At 45.7% G+C, this 24,136-nt stretch overlaps 1 protein-coding gene across 3 annotated transcripts in view; it reads left to right on the forward strand.

The window, feature by feature from the left end:
- The first annotated feature begins 7,077 nt into the window (after nt 1-7,077).
- The window catches only part of BRD10 (bromodomain containing 10), an 82,452-nt gene continuing 65,393 nt past the window's right edge, over nt 7,078-24,136 (forward strand). For 2 of the 3 annotated variants that reach the window (XM_075067366.1, XM_075067367.1), the window contains exons 1-2: nt 7,078-8,556; nt 19,245-19,445. In XM_075067366.1, the coding sequence (XP_074923467.1) occupies nt 8,030-8,556; nt 19,245-19,445 (728 nt within the window). In that variant the 5' untranslated portion in view covers nt 7,078-8,029. The remainder of the gene's footprint in view (nt 8,557-19,244; nt 19,446-24,136) is intronic. The other variant, XM_075067368.1, reaches the window with a different exon arrangement.

The following is a 24,136-nucleotide window of genomic DNA, read 5'->3' on the forward strand; positions in this document are numbered from 1 at the left end:
GAGGTGCAAAGAGTCAGGCAGAGGCTTGGGCATGAGGAATGTGAGAGTCAGGAGGTGTATTGTAGGGGTCCAAGTCAGGCTGCGGTCAATTGGGGGTGTGTGTGAAGGAAGTCAATCAGAGTGCTCTAGTGTACACGGGCTCAGGGCAGGGCATGGGGTTCAGGCAGAGGACTGGGTTTGGTGGCGGAACAAGGGCTCAGGGCAGATGTGCTGGTGTACTTCCCCGCCCAGAACCCTACCCCCCACAGCTCTTTGTCCTGACTACCCCCTCCTGACACCACCCCCTATCTTAATCTTCCCCTCCCCTGTCCCCTGAAAACCCCTCCCCCCCCCCCCTAAAGGAGCCTAGACCCTACCTGCCCTGACCTGCCTTCCAACCCTTATCCACACCTCACCGACGACCAACAGACCCTGGATCTCCTAGTCTTATCCTAACCGCTCCGTCCTGACAGCTCCCGCCAAACACCAGAACCCTGACCACCAACCCCCAGCACTCCTACCCCTGAGACCCCCCTCCAGGCACCCCCACCCCTAACGCCTCCCCCGACCTCCTTGCTCCTTCCCCTACTGCCCCTGACACTATCGCACTCCCAAACAGATCCCCGGGACCCCAATGCCCCACCAAACCCCCCCCACTCCCTAACTACCCTCTCACAATACAACACTAGTTTGTTATATTATATATAGACTTGTAGAGAGAGACCTTCTAAAAAACATTAAAATGTATTACCGGCACGCGAAACCTTAAATTAGAGTGAATAAATGAAGACTCAGCACACCACTTCTGAAAGGTTGCCGACCCCTGTTCTAGCATCAGAAAACCTATTTTTGGAAGTGAATGATTTTCAGTTACAGCCAAATGTGTGGCCACTTCACTCTTCCTTGCACAGATGAAAAGCACCTTATCAATAATCTGAACTAAGTTGGTGCTGTTTCTTTTGGACAAAATACTGTATTTGGCAGGCAGGGGCCCCACGGTGTTGGCTAAGGGGATAACATGATCTAGCCCATCCACCTGAAACTCTCCATCGGGGAGGTCGGAAGTAGCCCCAGAAGTGGACAGTGCTCCCTACAAAGCGATGACCTACTTCAATAAAAGTAAGTGCTCAGCCCACATCAGGGGATAATACCAGGGAGAAACTGTACAGCAAGTTACAAATGCACATTTCCCAAAAGTAATACAGTGTTCCTCTTTGAGCAGTGTCCCTATGGGTGCTTCCCTGTAGGCATGTCTGCATCCCTGTGCTGCTGATTGGAGAACTTCATTTTTAGCTTCCTTTGAAACCTCTTTTTATTTCTCCTCATTCTACTTTTTTACTATGCTGTCGCCTAAAAAAAAAAAAAAGGAAGGAAGGAAGGATTTCATTCTTTTGTCAACCATTGGTGCAGGGAAGGGGGAGGGACCCCCGTGGACAAGGGTATGCCCAGCTCTAAGGATTTAAGAAGTCCTGCACTTGCAGTGAGGCAGTCCCAGTAGCGGAAAAGCATTTCCAAGAGCATCTGCTGCCTCGGCAAAAGCCATATCCAACAAAAGTGTTCCCTCTGCCAGCAGCTCCAGCCAAGATCCCGCAAAGACACACAGCTTTGCCAAAAAATCATCTCTATGCAGGCAGCATTCTGACCCCAATTTTCCGGTGGGTGTGAGTCTTCTCCTCAGTCTTCAACTTTGAAGAATAGTAGGTCAAAGAAACAGACTAAGGACTCCTCCCACAAGTCAAAAAACAGAGCGGGAAGTCCCCTCAGTGAGTCCAGGAATAGCCGTAAGTGATCGTCATCTACCTCCGTATCCTCAGCACCGCCAGCATTGAGACCACAATTTGGCACCCCTGCCTCACAGTGACCGTCAGTAGCCAGTGCCACTGATGGGCCCACAGACCCTTTGGGCATGGGAACCGAATCTCCAGTACTGAGGGATAGGGCAAACACCCTAAGGAGACGTTCCGGGTACGCAAATCCACATCGGTACTGCCAGTGACAATAGCCCACCCGGCACCGGAGAGATTGGTACAAATGAAGTCTTCATCCTCCCCAGCACGGCCACCACAACGATTAGTATCAGTGGAATTCCATCAGCCAGTGACCTGGGCATGATGGAGACATCCAGTTCTCTGCCCCTCAGTATCGAGATCGTGGCACCAAGCCTTGGCTGGACATGGGGTATTTCCTTGCAATCGTGCCATGCCTCTCCACTGTCAGATGAGGGGTCAGATAGTGAGCCTGAGGAGGTTTCAGAGTACTCCTTCCAAGCTCCATATGGAACCCATTATCAAAGAGTCCAGGAATGTACCAGCAGATGGCACAACCACCATCATGGTACAGCCATCCACGGGCACCTCCACCAGGCGCTATGCCACCACAATGACCATACTAGGATCCTGGAGTGGCACACCCACAGCCTGCCTCATGAACTTCAAGCATTGCCTGACAACCCTCCAGGCACGCTGCTTCAGCCACAGCATTGAGGGTCTCAGAGCCTCAGGAAACAGACAACAAGCCCTCATCTCTATCCATGGCAGACAACTTTCGTCTGTTCCGGGAGCTGGCAAAAAGAGTAGTGAATACCCTCCACATAACACTGGAGGAGGTCAATGACACACCACCAGTGCATCGACAACCTTCACTCTTAGTCCTCCTCAAAAATCACCCTCCCAATCAATGAGGCCATCTTAGATCTGGCTACACCGGTGTGGCAAACTCCGGCATTGGTAGCCCAACGTGCAAGCATGCAGACAAGAAATATTAATATTATTATTAAAGGAATCAGAGTTCCTTTTCTCCCACCCATCACCCAGTTCCATCATGGTGGATGCTGTAAACTCTTGAGGCTGACAACATCATTCCAGGGAAAAGCCCTATGACAGGGACTGGAAATGCCTCTACCTCTTTGGCAGGAAGGTGTATTCCTCGGCCACCTTACAATTTCATATTGCCAATTACCAGGTGCTCACAGCAAAATAGGCGAGAATCCTTCAAGGCCATCTTTCGGGAGGGTCAACCGGTAGCAAAAACATCACTACAGTTGGCCCTTGATGTCACTGACATCGCAGCCAGATCCATCTCCCCAGCTGTGGTGATGACACAGGAATCATGGCTCCACTAATCAGGATTCCCGAAGGAGGTACCTCCCCTTCGAGGGTGTGAAGCTCTTTATTGAGAAGACAAATGCCTTCCTCCACACCTTGAAGAATTCTAGGGCCACTCTCAGGTCACTGGGAATCTACACACCAGGACAAAAGAGACATTTCAGCCCCCAATCCCAACATAGGCCTTATTTGTCCCAGTTCCCATCACAGCTCCATTTATGAGCCCCAAAGAAAAAGGGAAAAATTCCCAAAATGTAAGCTGTCCGTAAGGGGCCAAATCGCTTTTCCTACGTACGGAAGCAATGAGGCTATGGAACTGGTGCATCTCTCACAACATCACCTTGTCCGTGGCTTACTTCCCAGGCATTCAATATTGTACAAGCTCAGTTGCAAATTCCCACACCTGGGCAGTGGGTGAAGCTTTCCCTTAGGGAGGTTAGCTCCCTGATCTGCTTCTTCTGGCCAAGGCCATGCTCCTGCTTACTGCTCTGAGCACCCCCATAGCTGCTGAGAGCTTAGATGCGACCATGGTGGGGAGGGGTCTGAGAGCTCGGCCAGGTAGAAACAGCCTGATGCTCAAACATGAAATCCTTGTTCCTTTGACAAGAGTCACAAAATGGTTTTAGCTTGACTTCAGCATAGAAACTCCTCATTCATCGTGGATTTTCTCAAAATCAAATAAAATGCTTTTACAAGCAAACTTGTAATTGTAGCTAACCTTCAGATTGCTGATTCAAAAAAAGGTGACTGTTCAACATGTTCAAAGAGTGCTTCAGCAGCTACTAGAACTGGGAATACATGTAAACCTGATCACTAAATCTGCAGCTGTCTTAGAAACAAAGCTTGGAAGGTGTTGAAAATGTCACTCTTCACTTTGAGAGGGGTGTTTTTGATGATTATGTTAGTATCTTTAGCTGTCTTTTTCTAGGTGCAACATGTTGAAAATTACTTTTGGTATTAATTTGGATTTTTGTGGATTGGCTACAGAACAACTGTGAGACATATTATGGATACTTGGAATCTCAAAATACTGCTGTATCAACTTTATAAATGTTGTATGTATGATTGTGGGCTAGGGATTGTATTATTGCTCCATGAGGAAGTTACAGGAGTTTCCTACAAGAACTAAAATCACTGGGGGAGGATAATAACCCATTTAAGGAAGCCTAAACCCCTGGGCAAATTGATATATTAGTTTAACCTGGTTAAAGAAAGCTACCAAACAAAGAACAAAGAACCTGACATAGGGAGTGAGGTCACTTTCACTTGACCCAAGAACAGAATAACACTGTGGCCAAGGAGGATAGAGCCTGAGGAAAGGGCCTGAAATACTTTGTCAAAGATGAATGACTGCCTGTAAGTTAACATTTGTATAAGACTATCAAACAGCTAACAGGAAGCTTTAACAGTACTGGAGGCCCTATTCAAAAGGCACATGGAAAGACTCTTAATACAGAGAAGAACAAAGGAAAAGATGGGCAGAACATTTTCAGGCTCTTTTAAATAGCCCAAGCAAACTATTATAAATATGTAATGCAGACCTACACTAGAGTTTGATATTGATTTAGGAGATATTATAGTGGAAGAAGTTATTAAAACCATCAGTAAACTGAAAACTTGAAAAGCAGATGGAGAGGATAACATTATTGCAAGTGACAAAACAATCCTCCAGACTTTCCTTGTGTTTCTGGATAGACCAAGGAACAGAGAAAAGAACCTCACTCACTAGAAGGGAGGCCTTATTGTAAAATAGCCAAAGAAGGGTGACCTTACCAACTGCAATAACTGAAGAGGAAACAGGTTACTGTTAATGCCTGGGAAAATCAAGTGCAACATCATCTTGGAATGTATCAAGAAACAAATAGACTTGCAACGCAGAGAGAAACAAGCCGGATTTAGACCACTGATATCATTTGCAGACCATATTGTTGTTCTCAGGCCCATTATAGAACCAAGTGTGAAGCAGAAAATTGTTTGAGAATGCAACAAGTGGGAGAATAAAGTTAGCATCCTCAGTGGATCAGAGGTGGGAGCTGACATTTTGATAGCAAAGGAGAGAGGATGGGCAGGAGGTAAGACAGGCCTTGGCAGTGAACAGAAGCAGCTCCGTTTGATGAGCTGGAACAGGGGGAAGAAGGTGGGATACAAAGTGACAATGATCAATGCAGCAGCATGCTGAAGCGAGATGAGCAGACCAAGGCTGCAGGGCCAGCTTTAGGCTGATTCAGCTGATTCCGGGGAATGGGGCCCCGCGCCTAAGAGGGCCCCGCACCTTAGGCACGTTTTTAATTTTTTTTTTTTTTCTTTTTACTTACCCCAGTCCCCGGCTGCGGTCTGCTCCGGGGTCTTCCATGGCCCCGCTCTCCCAGCTAGAGCTCCAGCTGGGGCGGCGGGGCTTTGCCGCTCTCCGGCCAGGGCTCCAGCCAGGAGAGCGGGGGCAGCGGGGCTTTGCTGCTCTCCGGCCGGGGCTCCAGCTGGGAGAGCGGGGGCGGCAGGGCTTTGCCGCTCTCCGGCCGGGAGAGCGGGGTCGCGGGGCTTTGCCGCACTCCAGCCGGGAGAGCGGCAAGCCCCGCTCTCCCGGCCAGAGCGCGGCAAGCCCCACGACCCCGACTGGAGTTCTGGGCCCTTTAAATAGCCCCCAGAGCCCTGGGCAGTGAGGGGCTCTGGGGGCTATTTAAAGGGCCCAGGTCTCCAGCTGCCTCTGCCACCCCGGTTCTTTAAATAGCCGTCGGAGCCCCGCCTCCCCCATGCATTCCCCAGCGCTCCCGCGGCTATTTAAAAGGTCCGGGGCGGGGTAAAAGGGGGTTTGGGGGCTACTTAAAGGGCTGGGGTTCCAGCAGCCTCTGCTGCACCCCCTGACCTGCCCACACCAGTCCGGCCCCCCCCGCCTGCAGCCAGCTCTGCACCCCGTGCCCACAGCTAGCCCCTGCCAAACCCCCTGTCCTGTCTCCAGCCAACCCCTGCAGCCCTGCTCAAAGCCAGCCAGCCCCACACACTGTTGCCTGCACCCGCCTTGCACCCCCTGCCCAGCCCGCACCCCCTGCCCTGTCTCCAGTCAACCCCTCCTGCACCCCACTGCCTGAAGCCAGCCAGTCCTGCACTCCTCTGTCTCCAGCCCTGCAAACCCCTGCTGCACCCCACCCCCTGCAGCCCTGCCTGAAGCCAGCCTGCTCCACATCCCCAGTCTCCAACCAGCCCCACACCCCGTGCCCTGCCTGCAGCCAGACCCTACCTCCAGTCAGCCCCTGCCCTGCCTCCAGCCAACCCCATGTTCACTGCTACCCTACAGTTTCCAGAGCAGTAACCTGCACACCTGCTTCAATGAGGGGGGCAGGGAGCAGCTGGGACCAACACATGTGCACACCCCCAGGGAGTGGCAGGGGCCCACACATGTGCAACGGTGGTCATTAATAGCCAATCAATAGCATATATGATCCAATGAATATAATATATAATTTTGTTATTTATATAGTTATGAAAAGTAAATAATACATGAAAGAAATGAAAGGCTTTTTTTTTCCACTTTTTTTTTTTAAGTCATCCCTGCCAGGGCCCTGAAGAAAATGTTTGACTTGGGCCCCACACTTCCTAAAGCCAGCCCTGCAAGGCTGCATTTGTCAAAGGCAGAACAGAGGAAATTGCAGCGGCTGAGCTGCAAAATGATGACAGCAGTATTCTGGTCTTGCCCATAACGTGCAAACAGCCTCACTTCAGCAAGGGGTGGCTCTCGTGCACCTAGCTCCAGCAGCACCCTAGCTGCTGCCAAGCCACCCTACCCTGAAGCTGAGACCAGCCCCACTTCTCCTGACAAACGCACTCACGCAGCGCCCTCTTCAGATCGCGCATGCGCACTGACTTAACCCGCCCGGGCGGAGACATCCCCAGACTGCGCAAGCGCCTTAAATTCGCACTCCCTCCCACAGTAAGTCGCTGTCTAATGACGGCATCTCAGCTGGCGTCCAAAACAACCAGCGCACTGTTTCGCGGCCGCCGCTGTCAATACGCATGCGCGTTGGATGGAAGGGAGGGGGCTTCTATCACCCCTTCCCAACCTGCCCAGGGGGGCCGATCCGATCCCATCCGCGGCCATTAACTGACAGCGCCGCCGGCGCCGGCTCCTGCCTCCGCGGCCGCAGCCATGTCCCTCCGCGGGTAGAGGGGAGGGGGACAGGACGCCCGGCCGGTCCCTGCCGTTCCCGGAGCGCAGACACGGGCCCCAGAGGCAGCTGCAGGCGGAGACAGGCCGCCGCCGCGCGCCCAGGCCGAGGCACCGAGTGACCAGCAGCTGAAGAGCGGGGCCCCAGCCGGGCTTGGCAGCGCAGTCTGGGCCGGGCACGGGGAGCGGCTGAGGGAGGTGACACCGCGCCTGAGAGCGGGGCAGCTGCGGCAGCTGCCGGGCCCAGGGAAAAGCTGGGCAGGCTCGGCTCTCTCGCCGGCCCAAGGTACGGTCAGCCCGGACAGACCCGAGCGGCTGCTGGCGGGGGCGGGTTCCCTTTCCCGCGGAGCCGCGGCGGAGGGCGGCCGCTACGGGCAGCAGACGTGCCCGGGTATGTGCCAGAGCCTCCTTGTTCCCCGGGAGAGGGGAGGCCATAGACCCAGGCACAAAGAGCAAAAGCGGCTGTCTTGGCGCGTCGTGGGGCGGGCGGAGACCCCGGCAGAGGGGGAGCCTGGTGCGGGTACAGACCGCGGCAGCTTCTCGGGGACTGTGAATGGGAGACAGCGGAAGCAGGCAGCACCTTCCCCCCGGCTGGCACAGAGGGCAGACGGGCCCCCGAGGCGTAGGGCCGGACGGAGCTGTGTGTCCGTGCGGAGCCTGGCCGCCCGCCCGCCCGCCCGCTCGCTGAGGGACTAGCCTGAGCGGGCTCTGGCTGACGCTGAGGAGCCGGTCCCCACGCTCTGTCTCTGGCGGGGAGCAGGGGAGCCCGGCCACAGCGCCTGTGGCGTGCATGAGCCTGGCGCAGCCCGAGGGGGACATGGAGGCTCCGGCTGCCGGAGATTCTTCAGCCGCTCCCGCGCTAGTCGGCGGCCCGCCAGAGGAGGGAGAGCAGCAGCCGGAGGAGGCGAATGCTGGGGACAGCAGCCCTCGCTGCCGCTGGCAACAGAACCTGAGCCCGGAGCTCCAGCAGGGTTACCGGATCCTGGGCGAGTTTCTGCTGGAGAAGCACCGGCCACTGACGGCTCCTTTTCTGAAGCCCCTGCGAGACCAGTCCGCCGTTGCGGAGGAAGGAGAAGCCACCTCCCTGGCAGGTCGCAGCGGCAGCGACTCTCTTCCACAGCAAGCGGCTGGGATGTGGCTGCTGAAGATGGAAGAAAAATTTTCCAGTGGACAATACGCTGGAATCACGGATTTCGTGGCCGATTTTCGGCTAATGCTTGAGACGTGTTACCGGCTGCACGGAGTGGATCACTGGCTCTCCAGACAGGCCCAGAAGCTGGAGATGATGCTGGAACAAAAGCTGGCGTTGCTGTCCCGGTAAGTGTAGCGGACACCTGTCTGTCTCCTTGAGACACTAAAGAGATTCTGAAGGTGCCAATTATGTGGGTTAGGAGCACACTCCTATGCCAACCTTATAGGGCTGGAGGACTCACTCCTGGCAAAAGCCACTTTGTGCCTCACTTTTCTTAAATTATTTTGTGAACGTGCAGGCTGGAATATGTAATGAAAACCACATGCACACTAGAGCTCAACACTTTGTGCTTAGAGAACTTGTTTCTGAAGGAGGAGCGGAAGCCTCCCACCTTTAATAATAGCTTAAAAAATGTATTTATTTATTTTAGTATTGCCTTCAAGCTACTTTCTCTTGGGTATTTGATAATGGTAGAGACAAGTAAGAGTGCATAGCCACCGGAGAAACTCCTTTTGAAAGGAGAGCTTTATTGCTAGAGGTAGATTATGCATCTTTTAGTTTTGTTTGCACCTACCATACAGTGACAAGCATTCTAATGTTGTTTTACTTACAGATATATCTAAAGGTCCAGATCCATAAATCCTCAGTGTTAGGCACCACTATGATCCACAGCTCCCCCCTCCACTCCCCCCCGCCTAGCTGCTATCTAATGTGATAGGCACCTAAACTCTCTCAGTGCCTAAGTTTTTTTCCATGAAAATTCCATGGGTAGTGCATGAGCCAACTTAGGGCCAGGGACTAGCCTCCCCCAACCCCTTCTGCCCGAGGCCCCTCCACTCCCTGCTCCTTTTGCGGCCTCCGGAACCCTGAGCCCCTCACTGCTCCCAGTGCCTGCTAGCCCTGCTGCCCCAGTCCTGGCCTGGCCTGCCCTGCCTGAGTGCCACCCAAGCACAGGGCGGGCAGCCACAGAACCTCCAGCCCTGGAGCTCCGGGCACTGCAGTCCAGTGCTGGGCGGCCTGAGCGCCAGGCAGCACGGGTCCAGTGCTGGGTGGCCCCAGCTGCCCCAAGTCCCAGCCACAGGCAGGCTGGCCGGCCACCCTAGCCCCAGCATGCTTCCCAGAAGAGGAACAGCTTTCCTGGGCTAGGGCCACGGGTGAAGTGGCAAGCAGGGAGGGTGTCTTGGGGTGGAGCATGGGTGGGGCCGTGAGGGGCAGATTGGGGAGGCTTAGCCTCCCCCAGCCTATGATACGTGCTGCTCATAAAAAGTTCCCTTGGCACCTAAGTTTCTGCATTTGATTATATGCACTATTGTCTCACTGTAAGCATCTGAATACCTGTCTCCTGCCTAAGCTCCAGAGCAGTGTGTGAACCCAAATGCCTATCTCACATACAGGGCCCAATCCAGTATGCGTGCTCAGAGGCTACCTGCTGGATTGCACCCCCCCCCCCAAAATTGGGGGTGGGAGAAGTGGTGGTGCTCACTTCATATCTTTTATCTCAGTGATTAGAGTTCTCACCTCAGTGTGAGACGTGGTTCAGTTCCTGATGGGACTGCAATGGAGAAAGGATTGGAACAGGGATCTGCCACCTCTCAGGAGAGTGCCTCAGCCACTGGACTGTAGGATAGTCTCATGTGAATCCCCCTCAGTCTTTCCTGTTGAAGTTGTTCTACTGTAGATAGTAATTGGAACCAAGGGAATGAAGCCTGGATCTCTTACCTTCTGGGTGGATGCCCTTTTCACCATGTTAGAGTCATTCTCACTCTTTCTCTATCCCAGTGACTCTTAAGTATTTATACACAGTGGAACATCTTCAACAGAAGAGATTGAGTGTCCTCTCCTCGGCATTTCCCAATGGCTAGTTTAGGCACTCCTTGGCTAGCATGTTGCCTTTTGTGATCTCATTCTTAGGTGCCTGTCTTTCCCTGTGCATTTTATAGGGAGTCTAGGGTGCAACTAAATTAGGTTTTGTGGCTCTCGTTGTTCCATGGATTTTTTTCTAGGCACCTAAAAGTGAGGTGCTGCAGTACCTAAGTTCCTTTGTGGATCTGGGTCCAAGAGTAGAGCCAAGATAAAAACTTCGCATTACACCTCACTTCAGGGGTGCCGGAACAGATAGTGCCATTGCCCCCCCACTTTTCACGGGATGTCAGGGGAAGTGGTGAGGATAGGGTGGAGAGGAGTGAATGGAGGAGTAGGGTCTTGGCGGGGGGAAGAGGTGGAGTGAGGCCCTGGTGGGGGGAAGGGGCAGTACGAGGGTGGGACCACCATTCGGGTGCCTCTGCCCCCCATTTTCAAGGTGCTTCCACTGCTCCTGCCTCATTTCATTTGGGCCATAAATGTTGTGGTTGGTGCCATAAAAGCAGAGGAAGATTCAGTACCTACCCCAAAGTCCCTAATCTAAGGAGGAGAAACAGACCCAGTGGTATTGATAACCATATAGATCTTTAGCAGATTTCTTTTTAATATTGATAGGCATGTATATGCCTAGTAGCATCTTTCTTTTTAGTCAAAACAACTGAAGAACGTGAAATAAAAAAAAAGTGATTTTAATTTAACCCTTCTATCTCAGAAGTTTCTTTATGAGCAAAAGTAGAGTTTTGGCTAGACTACTTAATCTGTATCTGAAACTGGTGGGCAAGTCTGATAGTGAAAGATGAATCAGTCTTTAATGGGAACATCTGTGTGTGTCCCCTGCCATACAGGTATTAGCTCTGATAGGTGGAAGTGGTAGCTGCTAGTGGCTGTGTGTGTGGACTAGCTTCAGATTTATTGATGGCTCAGAATAATAATGGTTTGTAAATAAAATAATTACTTGAGGGTAACATACTTTGTACCTTCTGCAGGCTGAGCTCATTGGACATCAGGGACTCCTTGGATCCCTCTGTTCTAAAACAAAAGGTCCCTGTGTGCCATCCTCCCATTGGTCTCTTTCAGGCACGTTCCCTGCATCTTTTCCCTCTATACACCTCCCATTCTGTCATGACAATTTCTCTTTTAGGCCCCCATTCATGGGGCTTCTTGTGCTCCCTATTCTCCCTTCACCCCATATCAGGGTCTCCAGTTTCCACCTCACCAGCGGTTCTGTATGCCTCCCATTCCCTCTTCCAGCTATTTCAGGGCCCCATGTTCTCCCATGCCAATGGGCTGAATGCACATCTACATCCCACTTACCCCTACCATTATTATTTATCTAGGACAGTGGTTCATAAACTTTAACAACCTGTGAATCCCTTTTACTAAAATGTCAAGTCTTGTGAACCCCCTCCTAAAAATGAATGTTTCTAGGAGTTTTCTCCTTTACTTGAGTATAAATTATAAAAGCAGTGATCTTGGAAATATAAAATTTGTTTTTATGACATGCTTATTACACACTATTTATTTATTTATTTGTCGTTACAGTATTTTTATTACATTATGAAAATGGCAACACTTGTCCAAGATCTCACTTTCGTAGCTTGTATCACTTTGAATAAGCCTGTTATAAGACAAGGCTCCTATATTTCTTCAAGGAGAATCAGATGTGAAACAGCATGAAGGTATTTAAGAATCCACCTCAAAGAGTTCCTCCTACACAAGCATTCGGGTCTGGAGCAGTCTAGGCAAACAACGCACCTTACAACAAAGCTTAAACTTGTTCTTCGTCGTAATGTTAAAAACAATACTAGCTGCCTATTTAATTTTAAAAACAGCAAAAAATATCCACTTGTCTTTCCATTTTTTATAAGGAGTCTTAAAGTTTAAATCTCTTCAGTGTGATAGTGAAGCTTGCTTTGATCTGCTTAGCTCTTGGAAGTCCAGGGGCTACGGGCTGCTGACCCTGTGCTGCCCGCGGTCCCTAGGGAGAGCTCTGTCCACCATTAGGGGATTTTTTCCCAAGAACCCCCTGTAACATTTCACGAACCCACAGGGTGATCTAGGAGATAAGTCATTCAGGGTTAAACTCTAATGGGATGATGGGCAGAGATGAAATATAGGTATCGTTGTGGTGGAAGGCATTGGTGCCATCAACCATTTGTTTGATCTGTAGGCAATTGCAGAGATGCTAGAAGCTGCTTATGTGGTAAACAGATGGCAGGGGCTCCAAGAATCCTCCATTTTTCTCTCTTGCAGTTTTCTGATTTTCCAGAGTTCTGGCCATTGGTACCTAAAACATTCCTTGAAATTTTGGAATTGATCAGATGTGGCATTGAGGTGGATAGACAAACAGAGAAATGCCATCAAGTTGAGTATATGGCCTTCAAAGCTTGGCCAATTAACCAAATCAGACTACACAGTTATACCTCTACAAATGGCTTTAAAATTGTGACAGGGATTCCCAGGGTACAGTCTGGGGACCACTGTGCCTCCTTAGCTCTCTAGCCTGGGTGGTCTCTCACAAAACTATGCCAGTGACAAGCAGAAACACCCCTCCAAGCGCTGTAATCACTCAGCCATCAACATCTGGAGCCACACACCCAGCTAAATTGTATGAATGTTCCTTGATTCACTTATGAATCATACAGGGAGAGGTACCAGCCAATCACCCCAGAAATATGCCTCTTACACTGCTCAAGGCTCCCATGGACAGTGCAAACTCATTAATAAGTTTGCCACTTCTTCAAAGGAACATGGACATGCAACAGCCTTTGTAATCTGAGCTACGATTCCCCAAGCACTTCAACTTGTTTTAGGTAAAATATAAAACAAATTTATTAACTACAGAGAGACTGATTTTAAGTGATTATAAGTAGCAGGCATAGAGATCAAAGTTGGTTATCCTAGAAATTCAGTCTAAATTTAAACTTCAACAGACTAAGCAAGATTTGAATCAGTCTCTCACCCTGGTAAAAGTTACAGGCAGCTTACACTTCTCAGTATTCATACTGAACTCCCTTCCAGCTTGGGACCAGTCTCCCAATTTCAGTCTTTGTCTTCCAGATAATCTTTCAGGTGTTGAGATTTTGGGGAGAGGGGAAGAAGCCAAGTGTTGTCATTGTACCTCTTTTATACTTTCTTCCAGCTGCTAGAAAGATCCTTGCCCTCATCTGTGGGAATCCCCATTGGTAAGGCAGTCCCCATTGCATATGTGCCGTCTCTGAGAAGTCTCTGGGATAGTGGATTCTTCTTGATGGGCCATTAATGCTTATCTGGCCAGTGATGGTTGCTCCTTGTCCCAATGAAGGGCCACCTGTGGGCATCTCCCAACCTCATAAAGTATTTTAGTAATACGTGCAGCAACACATCATAACTTAACATACAATGATAGTACATACAATTCAACAGGATATTAAGATCTAGACTTTTAAAACGATACCTCACAAGGCATGCATTGTAGGAAACACTTATTAGTCATACGACAGTGTGAATATGGGTGTTCCAGGATGCTAATTTAAGGTACAGAGTATCACAATAATGGAATGATAACAAGTGAGTTTTATCATGAGGAATGTTGTACTTCTACATCTTGAAAAAAACAGGTAGTGTTAGTACTGAGAGTAATTATCACATTAACCTCAAACTAGGCCATCTGTGTTATGATGACTGAACCCCAAGAAAGCTGAATCTGGATAATAAGTGAAGACTTGGATGTTAATAATTTCTCAGAGGGACCTAATTCTATAATTGTTATAAAAGTATAGCTGCAACAGCTAGTTAAATTTATATTATAAACTACTGATGGGGAAAAATAGGACCCAGTTAATCCAAGATGGCGAATATAGCAGAAAATGGTGGAAGACTCTCTTAAAGATCTATATAGAAACTTTTCTAGTGCTGAGTCCTGGATTTCTCACCTGCTGCAATGGACTGTGAGCATCTCTAGAACAGGAACTGAAGAATGCCTTTAGATTACTACATCTGGCCTGGGTGGTGTGTACACAAGAATGGTGTGGGAGTAAGACCTGATGTTTACAAGAAGATGAAGTCATAATAAAGCCCATTGAGGGTGTTCTCATCAATAAAAGGTGAATCAGATGTCTTGTCTGGGTGGTGAAAGATGCCAACTTTTAAGGAATTATACTCTTTTAAAGTAGCACAGCTATGAACAGATAGTAAATTGAAACTTCGTATTGTATATATCCCTGCAGTTCAGTCCTGAAATATTTAAGATTTCTGTAGTCAGCTTGATTGGGAATGATAAAATACCATGTAGAAAGAAATGCTTGTAGGAAGGTGGTCAACTACAGGGACAATGATTTACCCCAGAAACCTTTGTTTTTCAACTAGTGTGTTTCAGGCCTTGGCTTGGAAACTTGGTTGCACCAATGCTGTTAGTGGGATTGGGGCTTAGTTGCTTGTGATTATCTGAAGCAGCTCCCCTTAGACAACATAGGAAACTGGCTTTGGGGTGCACTGTGTCTAGCTCTTGTCAGTTAGAAGGCTTTTCCAATCAGATATGGGACATTTGAAAAGAGAAAATTAGTTCATATCTGTAAAGAAATGAGTTCACTTTGTAACAGAAATTTAAGTATGAAGCACACTGTATCCGTGCCCATGACTATCGGTGACCTCTTGGCTTTCTGTTTCTTAGAAAGAAGGGGGCGCTCATGGAACACTAAATTCAGAAGAGTGGTTCAACAGAAAATGTTTTGAGAACCTTTGGTATAAGGTTGCATTTTAGAATCAAATTCTCTACAGATCTAAAAGATACTCTGAAAACCACTTCCTAAGCAAACTGACACAGTGAATTTGTTGACCTTGAATTCTGTTTCTGAACATAAGTGAATGCTGGGAGTCGCTCAGTAACTGGCTAAATGAGGTACCATATTGTTAATATCCTAAAGAGTTAGGGACAGATGAAAATGTGTGTAATTTTAAAGCTTCAGCTGAACTTGATAAAGTGAAAAACACTTAAAATCAACACACAAGCCCCTCTCCTCAAAAAATCAGTTAAAAGTGAAAAGAAACTGGTCATAAAACAGTACAGCTGCAAAAGATATTTGAATGAGATACAAAAGAAGGGAAAAGAAAATTCATATTGCTTTAATATGAAAACTTTCATAAGATTTGCAACCAAGGAGGAAAAAAATTTTCAGTACCATCACGCTAACTAGGATTTTTGTTGAGATTTGTGGCATGAAAAGCAAGTATCATTCTTTAGCAATAAATCGTTAAAATGAAGGCTTACCTACTAATTGTCTGGCATGTGAATGTACAGATAAACAAGTGATGAAGCTCTTGTGCAGTAAAGTTTTTTTAACCTAAACACACAAGGTGTTATAAGAATATTCTTTGGGTATGAAAGCATGACTTTTGATTAAAGAGCAATCTTTTTATAGGGTAGTAATCCAATCTCCAACTCAAACTATATACACACTTCTGCATTTAAAGACACCTACTGATATAGACTAGATGTTAAAAAATCTAGTAACTGTAGTTCTTCTGGTACTGTATTGTCTGTGAAATATACACACATGGTAGGTACTGGATTGCTTTTCAGCTAAGCACTCTTGCACATGTGCAAGGTAGCGTATCTCAGAAATTACCTTGTGTTGATCACCTGTGCACTTATCTCATTGCCAGGCAGCCTGATTGCCATCTAATTCTGTTCCTTCCTTTCACCACTCTAGATTAGATTATAATTAGAATTAGTGTACATGGGGGCACTCTGGAAAGTTGAGATGAAGTAACTAAAGTTTTGAAGTTAATATATGTTAACTTAACCTCAGTTTTGATTAAGTCGTCATAGCTTCCCATGTAGACAAGCTCTTGGGGATGTTAAATCCAATTAATTTGTTTGCTGTAAGTGAAGCTATTTAACTCCATTGAACTGAAGTGTGTTCACACCACTGTGTTATTCCAAATTAAGGTACTTTCCTTGCTAATCATTGTGTCCGTGTAACTCTGTGCTTTTTCAAGTTAACCACTCAGTATTCTGGATAGACATCCCATAGTGCAATGCTCTGCCACTCAGTTCTGTGCCCTGATTTTTCTCATGGTACATTGTGTGGTGAAACTACAGGAATTCTGGCAAGATGGGGGGTAGGGAGCAAATTAACAAACTCCGATGTTTCCTTTGTTGCTTACAGTGTTTACCCTGTAGTAAGTAGAGCTAATCTTTCTTCTCTTTTTATGCCAGTTTATTGTGTTGGTGGTTCATTCCTTTTGTGTTGAGTAATTTGGGAGACTACTCTAAATATGGTTAGAACTGGACTCTGCTTTATCTCCTGTATATATGTATTTCATAATCATGGGCTCTTCGCCAAGGATAGTCTTGTCCCAATTTCCTGAGCTCAGATTTGGACTCCATCAACCAAAGGATTACTATTGAGGATAACAAGTGGGGTGAGGGTGGCAGAGCAAGTCGCAACAGCAGTGTTACAGCAGTGCCTAGAACAGTGATCTCCAACCTTTTTTTATGCCCAAGATTATTTTTTGAATATGAGGGCAACCCAGAAGCTACCCCACCCCTTCCCCAAAGTCCCGCCCCACTCACTCCATCCCTGCCTCTCTCCGTCACTCGCTCTCTCCCACCCTCACTCACTTTCACTGGGCTGGGGTAGGGGGTTGGGGTTCAGGAAGGGGTGTGGGCTATGGGCTGGGGCTGAGGGGTTTATAGTGTGGGAGGGGCCTCTGGGCTGAGCCTGGGGCAGCGGATTGGGGTGCAGGAGGGTGTGAGGGGTGCAAGCTCTGAGAGGGAGTTTGGGTGCAGGAATGGACTGTGGTAGAGTGTTTGGGTGCAGGAGGGAGTATGGATGCTGGTTCTGGGATGGGGCTTGCAGCTGGTTTGGGGTGCTGGCTCCGGGAGGGGGCTCAGGGCAAGGGATTGAGTGTGGTCTCCCACTGGGCAGCATTTACCTCCAGCAAGCACTGTCCCTGCAGCTCCCATTGGCCACAGCTCCCCATTCCTGGCCAATGGGAGCTGCAGGGGTGGTGCTTACACAAGCACAAGCAGTGTGCAAAAGCAGACCCCTGGGGCTGCGGGCCATGGTGGCCACTTCCGGGAGCGGTGTGGGGCAAGGACAGGCAGAGAGCCTGTCTTAGTGGCAGCCCCACTTCGAGATCCTCCTGGATCGATCAGTTGAATGTGATCGATGGGTTGGTGACCACTGGCCTAGAATGTGCTAGGTTTGTACAGACCTATTGGAAGACAAGGTTCCTGCCCTGCAGATCTTACATCCTAAAAAGAGATTACAATCTAAGTGCTACCTTGTCATTGCCTGCTGCATGCTATTCCAGTTTGTTTGCCAATGGGCCCTAACAACATCCTCAGAGTACATTGCAGTGTAGTCTATAAATGACCAATATATGGATCTTTTTGTTATGCTTACAGTGGAGAGGAACAAGTAGAAGTAGTGTCCAAGTACAGATGGGAATTTTCTGTTCTTGATACTTCCGAAGATTACACTTTTAACTAGGGCTTTGGAGCTGTGCTCCTCTCCAGCTCCAGGCAAGAGCCACTGTTCTGGAGCTTCTCCGCACTCCAGCACTGGGCTCCGCTCCAAAGCCCTGCTTTCAACTGCTTGATTTTCAGGCCGAGGTAGTGAGGAGACATTACTTTAACATGGGTGTTATAGAAATACCTATATTTTGCTTCTTGTTCTCATTCTGTTCATCCTCAGTGTGATGGGTGATGTTGGAATGGCATTTTGCACACCCTGTGAACCTGAATGTGAGAAGTTTGTGGGTTTTATTTTGGGGGGGGGGGGGGATGGTAGCTCCCTTTTATGCATTCTTTGTGCCCAAAACTTCTGCACCAGTATGTCAGGGAATATATTAAATTAATAATAATAGAGGTCCTCAAGTATGTTGGCAGCCAATATCTCTATTTTTTGCCTTCATAAAATTTCATAACCTGAATTACTATTATTTGCATCTTAGCTTACAAAATATAATTGCCCAGTCTTATTAATAACTGGTAGCTTGTTTTTCTCTGTTTTACTGTTAATACTCTTTACAAAACAACCTTTAACTCTTCAGTCTTTAAGAAGTCTAATATCTTATTGTGTATATATTTTCCCTATTTATTTGTAGTAGAGAAAGACATTCTCTAATTTGTTAGGTACAGTCTAGGAAATTTGTGGCGGTTTGGGTTCTTACCTTTAGTAACTCTAGGGTGACCAGATGTCCTGATTTTTATAGGGACAGTCCTGATTTTGGGGTCTTTTTCTTATATAGGCTCCTATTACTCCCAACCCCCCGTCCCGATTTTTCACACTTGCTCTCTGGTCACCCTAAGTAACCCAGGAAAAGTGTGTAATTTATCTTGATTTTTGACAATCTAAAATGACTAATTGAATAAAAAGACAGTGTTGTGAAAAGTATTTATCATTAAACTTCATTAGAGTTTCCTACCATAGTGAAAGAGAGAGATCCATAACAAGAAAAGATTATTCTTTTGTTTTCAGCTGTTTCATTTTGTAAATATTTCAAAGTAAAATATTCCCAATTTTGTAATCTGCCAAAGTTTCAAATTTTAAATTGTTATGTTGAGTTTGCAACAAATCTTTTTTGTTTCGGAATGCTTTTGCGTGTCTGAAAATGGCCTTATCTGAGCTCAAATATATAATACTTGTGTGTATAAATGTTTAAAAATACATAATGTGGAAATTAATTTAGAAAATCTAATTATTTAGGAGATAGCTATTCAGCATTTTAATAGTGTAGGTCTTCAAAAATTCTCAGGTGATGGCATCTAAATTTAATATTTTGTGAAGGAGTGGTCATTTGATCTCTGAAGAATTTGGTAGTTCAGTTGTGGATAGTGAAGACACTCTAACAATATCAGGTTTTTTCTGACCTAACCTAGTTGTTGTACGTTTTAAAGGTGTAGGTAGTGGATTGCTGCTGGTCAGGAAAAATTATTTTGCATTGATCTATTTTTTCTTGCAAGGCACTTGAGAGAGAAGACAACAGTAGCAGTAACATCCAAAGGGTACTATGGGTTGGAAGATGAGAAAGGAACAGCATGCACTTCAACAAGGCGTCGTTCCACACCTCGCAGTTTAGCAGGCTTGACAGCAGGCATTTTTGAATCCATAATGGTTCAGGTTCTGAGACAAGAAGAACAACAGAGAGCAAAAGAAGAAAAGAGGTAAAAGGAAAAAGTAAATTTTTTTTTGTAGTCTTGCCTTTCCATTTCTCAAATATTTCTCTTCTGGAAGACCAAATACATCACCTATTGTTTGTGGTACAGAGTTCACTTCTGAACCCTGGACTACAATATAGTTAAGAACATAATTACATCATGGTGATTGCCACTGTCACAGAACCCATGAATTTTGCCATATATTTGAACTTGAGACTGAAAGGTCACCACTATCATGGAACCATTTTGCCATTTATATGAACCCCCGTGGCCACACGTTAGCGATTTGTTAGTTTTGCATCAGTCTAGTTCTCAGTGAAAAAAGGGCCAGATCTAAGGAAACTGACGTATAGTTAATGTGCAGCAGATGGTCAGTGCTTACTAATGAACTGTTCATGTTGACCCTGCTACTGCACAGTAACAGGGCATAAGTTTGCCTTGATCAGCAGCTGTGCTTTAACAGGTGATTAGTTCACCTTGATTGAGTCTCATTTCAAAGAGAACTAGATCAATGTGAACTAACAAACTGTTAATGTGCGTCAGCAGGGTCCACTAGGTTACTGTGACCATAGTGTGAAATTCTGTTGCAGTTTTTTACTGCGACTGTGCCATGAATTACACATAATTTGACCATTACAAAATGGTATCCGCAAAGCTCTAGTTAATCTTAATTCCCTTTTGTTGTTGGAAAATTTCCCAAACACTGTAATGGTGTAAGTGATTTTAAAACTGCTAATATTTTAATATCAGGAAATTTGTAATAGCATTTGAAAGTGAGAATGCAGTAGTCTATGGACATATTCCTTGTTTGCTCAATCCTGATTTACCATACTTCCCCTATGACCATTTTTTGTCATTAGCAGAACTATAAGCAGTCGCTACTGAAGTGCAGAAAACAAGTAACTTCAAACATTCTTAGTCCACACTTGTTGAAATAAAAAACTACATATACATTTTAGTCTAGAGCAACACATTCCTTAATTCAATACATTTTGAGAATAGTTTTATTCATCCTAATACCAGTAGCATATAATCAATCACCTTTTTTATTCTTTGTATGGTGTGTGTATGTCCATTTATATGTTCTATATAGGATGTTTTAAAGTATTGCTCAATAAATATTTCATTCTGTGGAGCACTTTGAAAGAGATCCACTTATGGACTGTCTCCTATCAATCCCAGACTTATCCCACAATATTCTTTTTCTGTTCTGGGGCTCTGTGAACTATGTTTGAGGATCATTCTTACAAGAACTGTATGTTGATAGGGCATATCGCTTGTTCTTCTTTTCATTTGTCATAATGTGTAGTTCAAGGTCGTAGTATCCACATCCATGTAGAAAATAGTGGAAAGGGAGAGCTTACTTATTAAATCCGAAGTCGTCTTAGGGAACCTATTTCTGTGTTGTTATTCTCCTCCAGATATGGAAACAGTAGTATGGAAAGGAATTAGGCTGGAGATCTGCAGGTAATTTCATGGATCTTGGCTCATGTACCTTCATGATGCCACTACATAGTTTCCAAGTCTCTTCTCCAGATCCCTCAATGGCAGCATGACCATTGAGCTATCCATGCTGGAATTGGCTCACATCTATTTCATGTGACTTTTTTGTGGGGACCACTATTAGGAGAAACTAATGAAGCATCAAACAACATTAACTTCCATGGTTGTTTAGTCCCCATTTCTGCCTCCTTGGGAGTAGAGCATGCTATGTCAAGCAGCTCTTCTCTGACTCTCTTTTAACTTCTTGGGTAGTTAAGGTTGATATGGTGTTTTGTTTATAAACACCAGTTTTGGGCCTTAAATATCTGAGGGCAAGTCTACACTACAAAATTAAGTTGACTTAAGTTACATCGACGTACCGCCACTGGAATAAGTAAATTGCTTTTGCATGTCTGCTGTATACTCCTTGTGTCAGCAGTGCCTCACCAGGAGTGCTTAGATTGATTTAAGTGTCAGTGTGGGGCATTGTGAACGGTTTTTGAAGCAACAGTTGATTTAAGCAACTTGGTGTCTACACTGACATTGAGTCAACCTAACCACATCAGTCTATGCGCTTCACCTCTTACGGTGGAGGAGTTACATAAGTGTAGTGGGGGAGTTACATCAGTGGGAGCTACACTGTAGTGTAGATGCTTAGTTAGGTCGACGTAAGCTGCCTTATGTCAATCTATCTCTTAAGGTGAAAGCACTGCAGAAAAAATATACTAAAAAAATAAAACCTGCAGGCATGTTAATAACCTTACCAGAGATCCTCCTCCTCCTCCTCCTCCTCCCCCTACATCTCCAGTAGGGGCTCTTGTAGGAGTCACTCCTTCAAACCCCACCATGGAGTTTTTCTGTGGTTACAAGTTAATAAAGGCTTCAGCTCAGAACAGGCAGATCATCCTGTTTCTTCATGCAGCTTGGACCTTTTTCTCCAACCTTCAGGAACAGGTAACCAGCAGACAGTGGTTCTTTCTTCAATGTGTAGCATCAAAAACTTGGGTTTTTGAATAACTGAAGATGGGGTGGAAGGAATTTGCATTCAACTCCCTCTAGATTTTTCCCAGGAAATCCACTTCATATGTATTGTCCTTCAGAAGACCATTCTGTCTGCCATGTTGTTCAGTATAGTTTTTTTGATTAATTCATGTCCACAATAATATATATTCTTTGCATTTAATAGGATGGACTCCAAAGATACTAAAACTTAATTCAATAGAGTTTTCCCAGGATATTACCACATCTGCTACTTGTCCATGTAAACAGCAATCACATCAAGAAAAAGAGTGCTTGATGGGAAATACTTTGTTTAAAGCTGCTAATTCATCTAAAATACAATTTAATAACATTAAAGATAATTGATATTTTTACCAAAAGATTAATCAGTCTTTTTCAAATCACAAAAAATTAGTTCGCCATCCTTTTCCCCCTTGCAATGTTAAATATGCTAATAAAGAACATTCGTGGTAAAAAAAACCAAAACAAACAAAAAAACCCCCCAAAACTGGATGCCTGAAGAATGCTCAAGGTCTACTTGAGCGGGATTCAGCTAGCCATTGTTGCTGATTATTTCATTTCATTAAAAGCGTGAAAGGAATGAAATTGTCCAAATCTATTATCACAAGATGAATCAGATGTTTTGTGTCAGAAATATAATAATCTATGGATTATCCTACTTATCAGGCATTAATATACTCGGTCTTAGTTTGGGCAGAAAGAACCTTTCCTTCAGTGAAAGAAATATATAAAGTAGCAGCTTGGTTTTTCATTTGTGATTGCATTTACAGGTGTCTTTGGATGCATCTTTTGGGAGATGAGTACACTAGGCTGATAAGTTTCTCTTGTTTTCTCAGGTTATATTTGTACAATACTACCATTCCTGTTGGTGATTCTTTGTTACTTCCCACTTAGAATGTATTCACAGATAAGCCACAAGAGAGGAAAAAATGACCATTTCTTGCCTGCTCATTTCTTTTCTGAATGGCATGTTCACTCAATCTGAAAAGAACCCCTTGAAGAACCAATAGGTGTGAACATTTTTAATAGAATGTCTATTTACAGTAGTTTATTTTACTTTATTGAAATTGACATTTTTGTGTTCTTGTTACACTAGCATCAAATTTATTATATTTTGTTTAGCAATTGTGTATATACACGTAATAACATCTAACTATTTTTAATAGTCTCCTTGTGTTCAGTTTTCTCCATCTTCTTGATTGTATAGATTATCAGTTCCACGTTATGGGAGCTTTGTAAGACCCCATTGACTGCTTGCTTGAATTAAGAATAAAAGTTGTAAAACTGGGTTTAGTGATGTAGAGCCAGATTTTCAAAGGTATTTAGGCACCAACTGGAATAATCCCACTCGGCACCTGTCTGCATTTTAGACGCCTAATATTTTTTCAAAATCTGACCTTCAGCTATTTTATAGAAAATTACATTTAAAAACCCCCCAACCCTGTGTTAAAAGAATGTAATTTAGGTTGCAAAGTCAAGCACTCAAAAATTCAGGAATGACAGAATTAGGTTTGGCAACACAATCTTGATTCTGAGCCGATGTGTCCTCTCTGTATACTGAATGAGGCAGGGGTCTTCTGGAAAAATATTGTACACCTCTACCCCTGATATAACACGACCTGATATAACACTAATTCTGCTATAACATGGTAAAGCAGCGCTCCAGGGGGGCGGGGCAGGGCTATGCACTCCGGTGGGTCAAAGCAAGTTGGATATAACGCGGTTTCACCTATAATGAGGTAAGTGTTTGGGGTTTTTTTGGCTCCCGAGGATAGTATTACATCAAGGTAGATTTATATTTGATCATATAATTGAAGACTGTCATAAAGTAAGTGAACAATGGGGCAGAATTAACATGGTGTGGTCAACCATAATTCTAGTATTTCATAACTATTGAGTGCATGTCATAAACAGATAGCTAAGGGTTAATGTCTCTTTGACCTGGAAAGGGTTAACAAACAACACCTGACCAGAGGACCAATCAGGAGACAAGATACTTTCAACTCTGGGTGGAGGAGGGAAGTTTGGGTGTGGGTCCTTTGTTCTGTGTGTGTGTACTCTCTAGGCTCTGAGGGTCACCACACGTCTCTACAGGCTCTCTAATCTTCTGTTTCCAATCTGTAAGTACAAAGGTAGAAAGACAGGATAGTCCTTTTATTTGGTTTTTTTCTTTATGTGCAAATGTGTAGTTTGCT

This window comes from Chelonoidis abingdonii, chromosome 6, assembly GCF_003597395.2.
Source record: "Chelonoidis abingdonii isolate Lonesome George chromosome 6, CheloAbing_2.0, whole genome shotgun sequence".
Taxonomy (NCBI): Eukaryota; Metazoa; Chordata; order Testudines; family Testudinidae; genus Chelonoidis; species Chelonoidis abingdonii.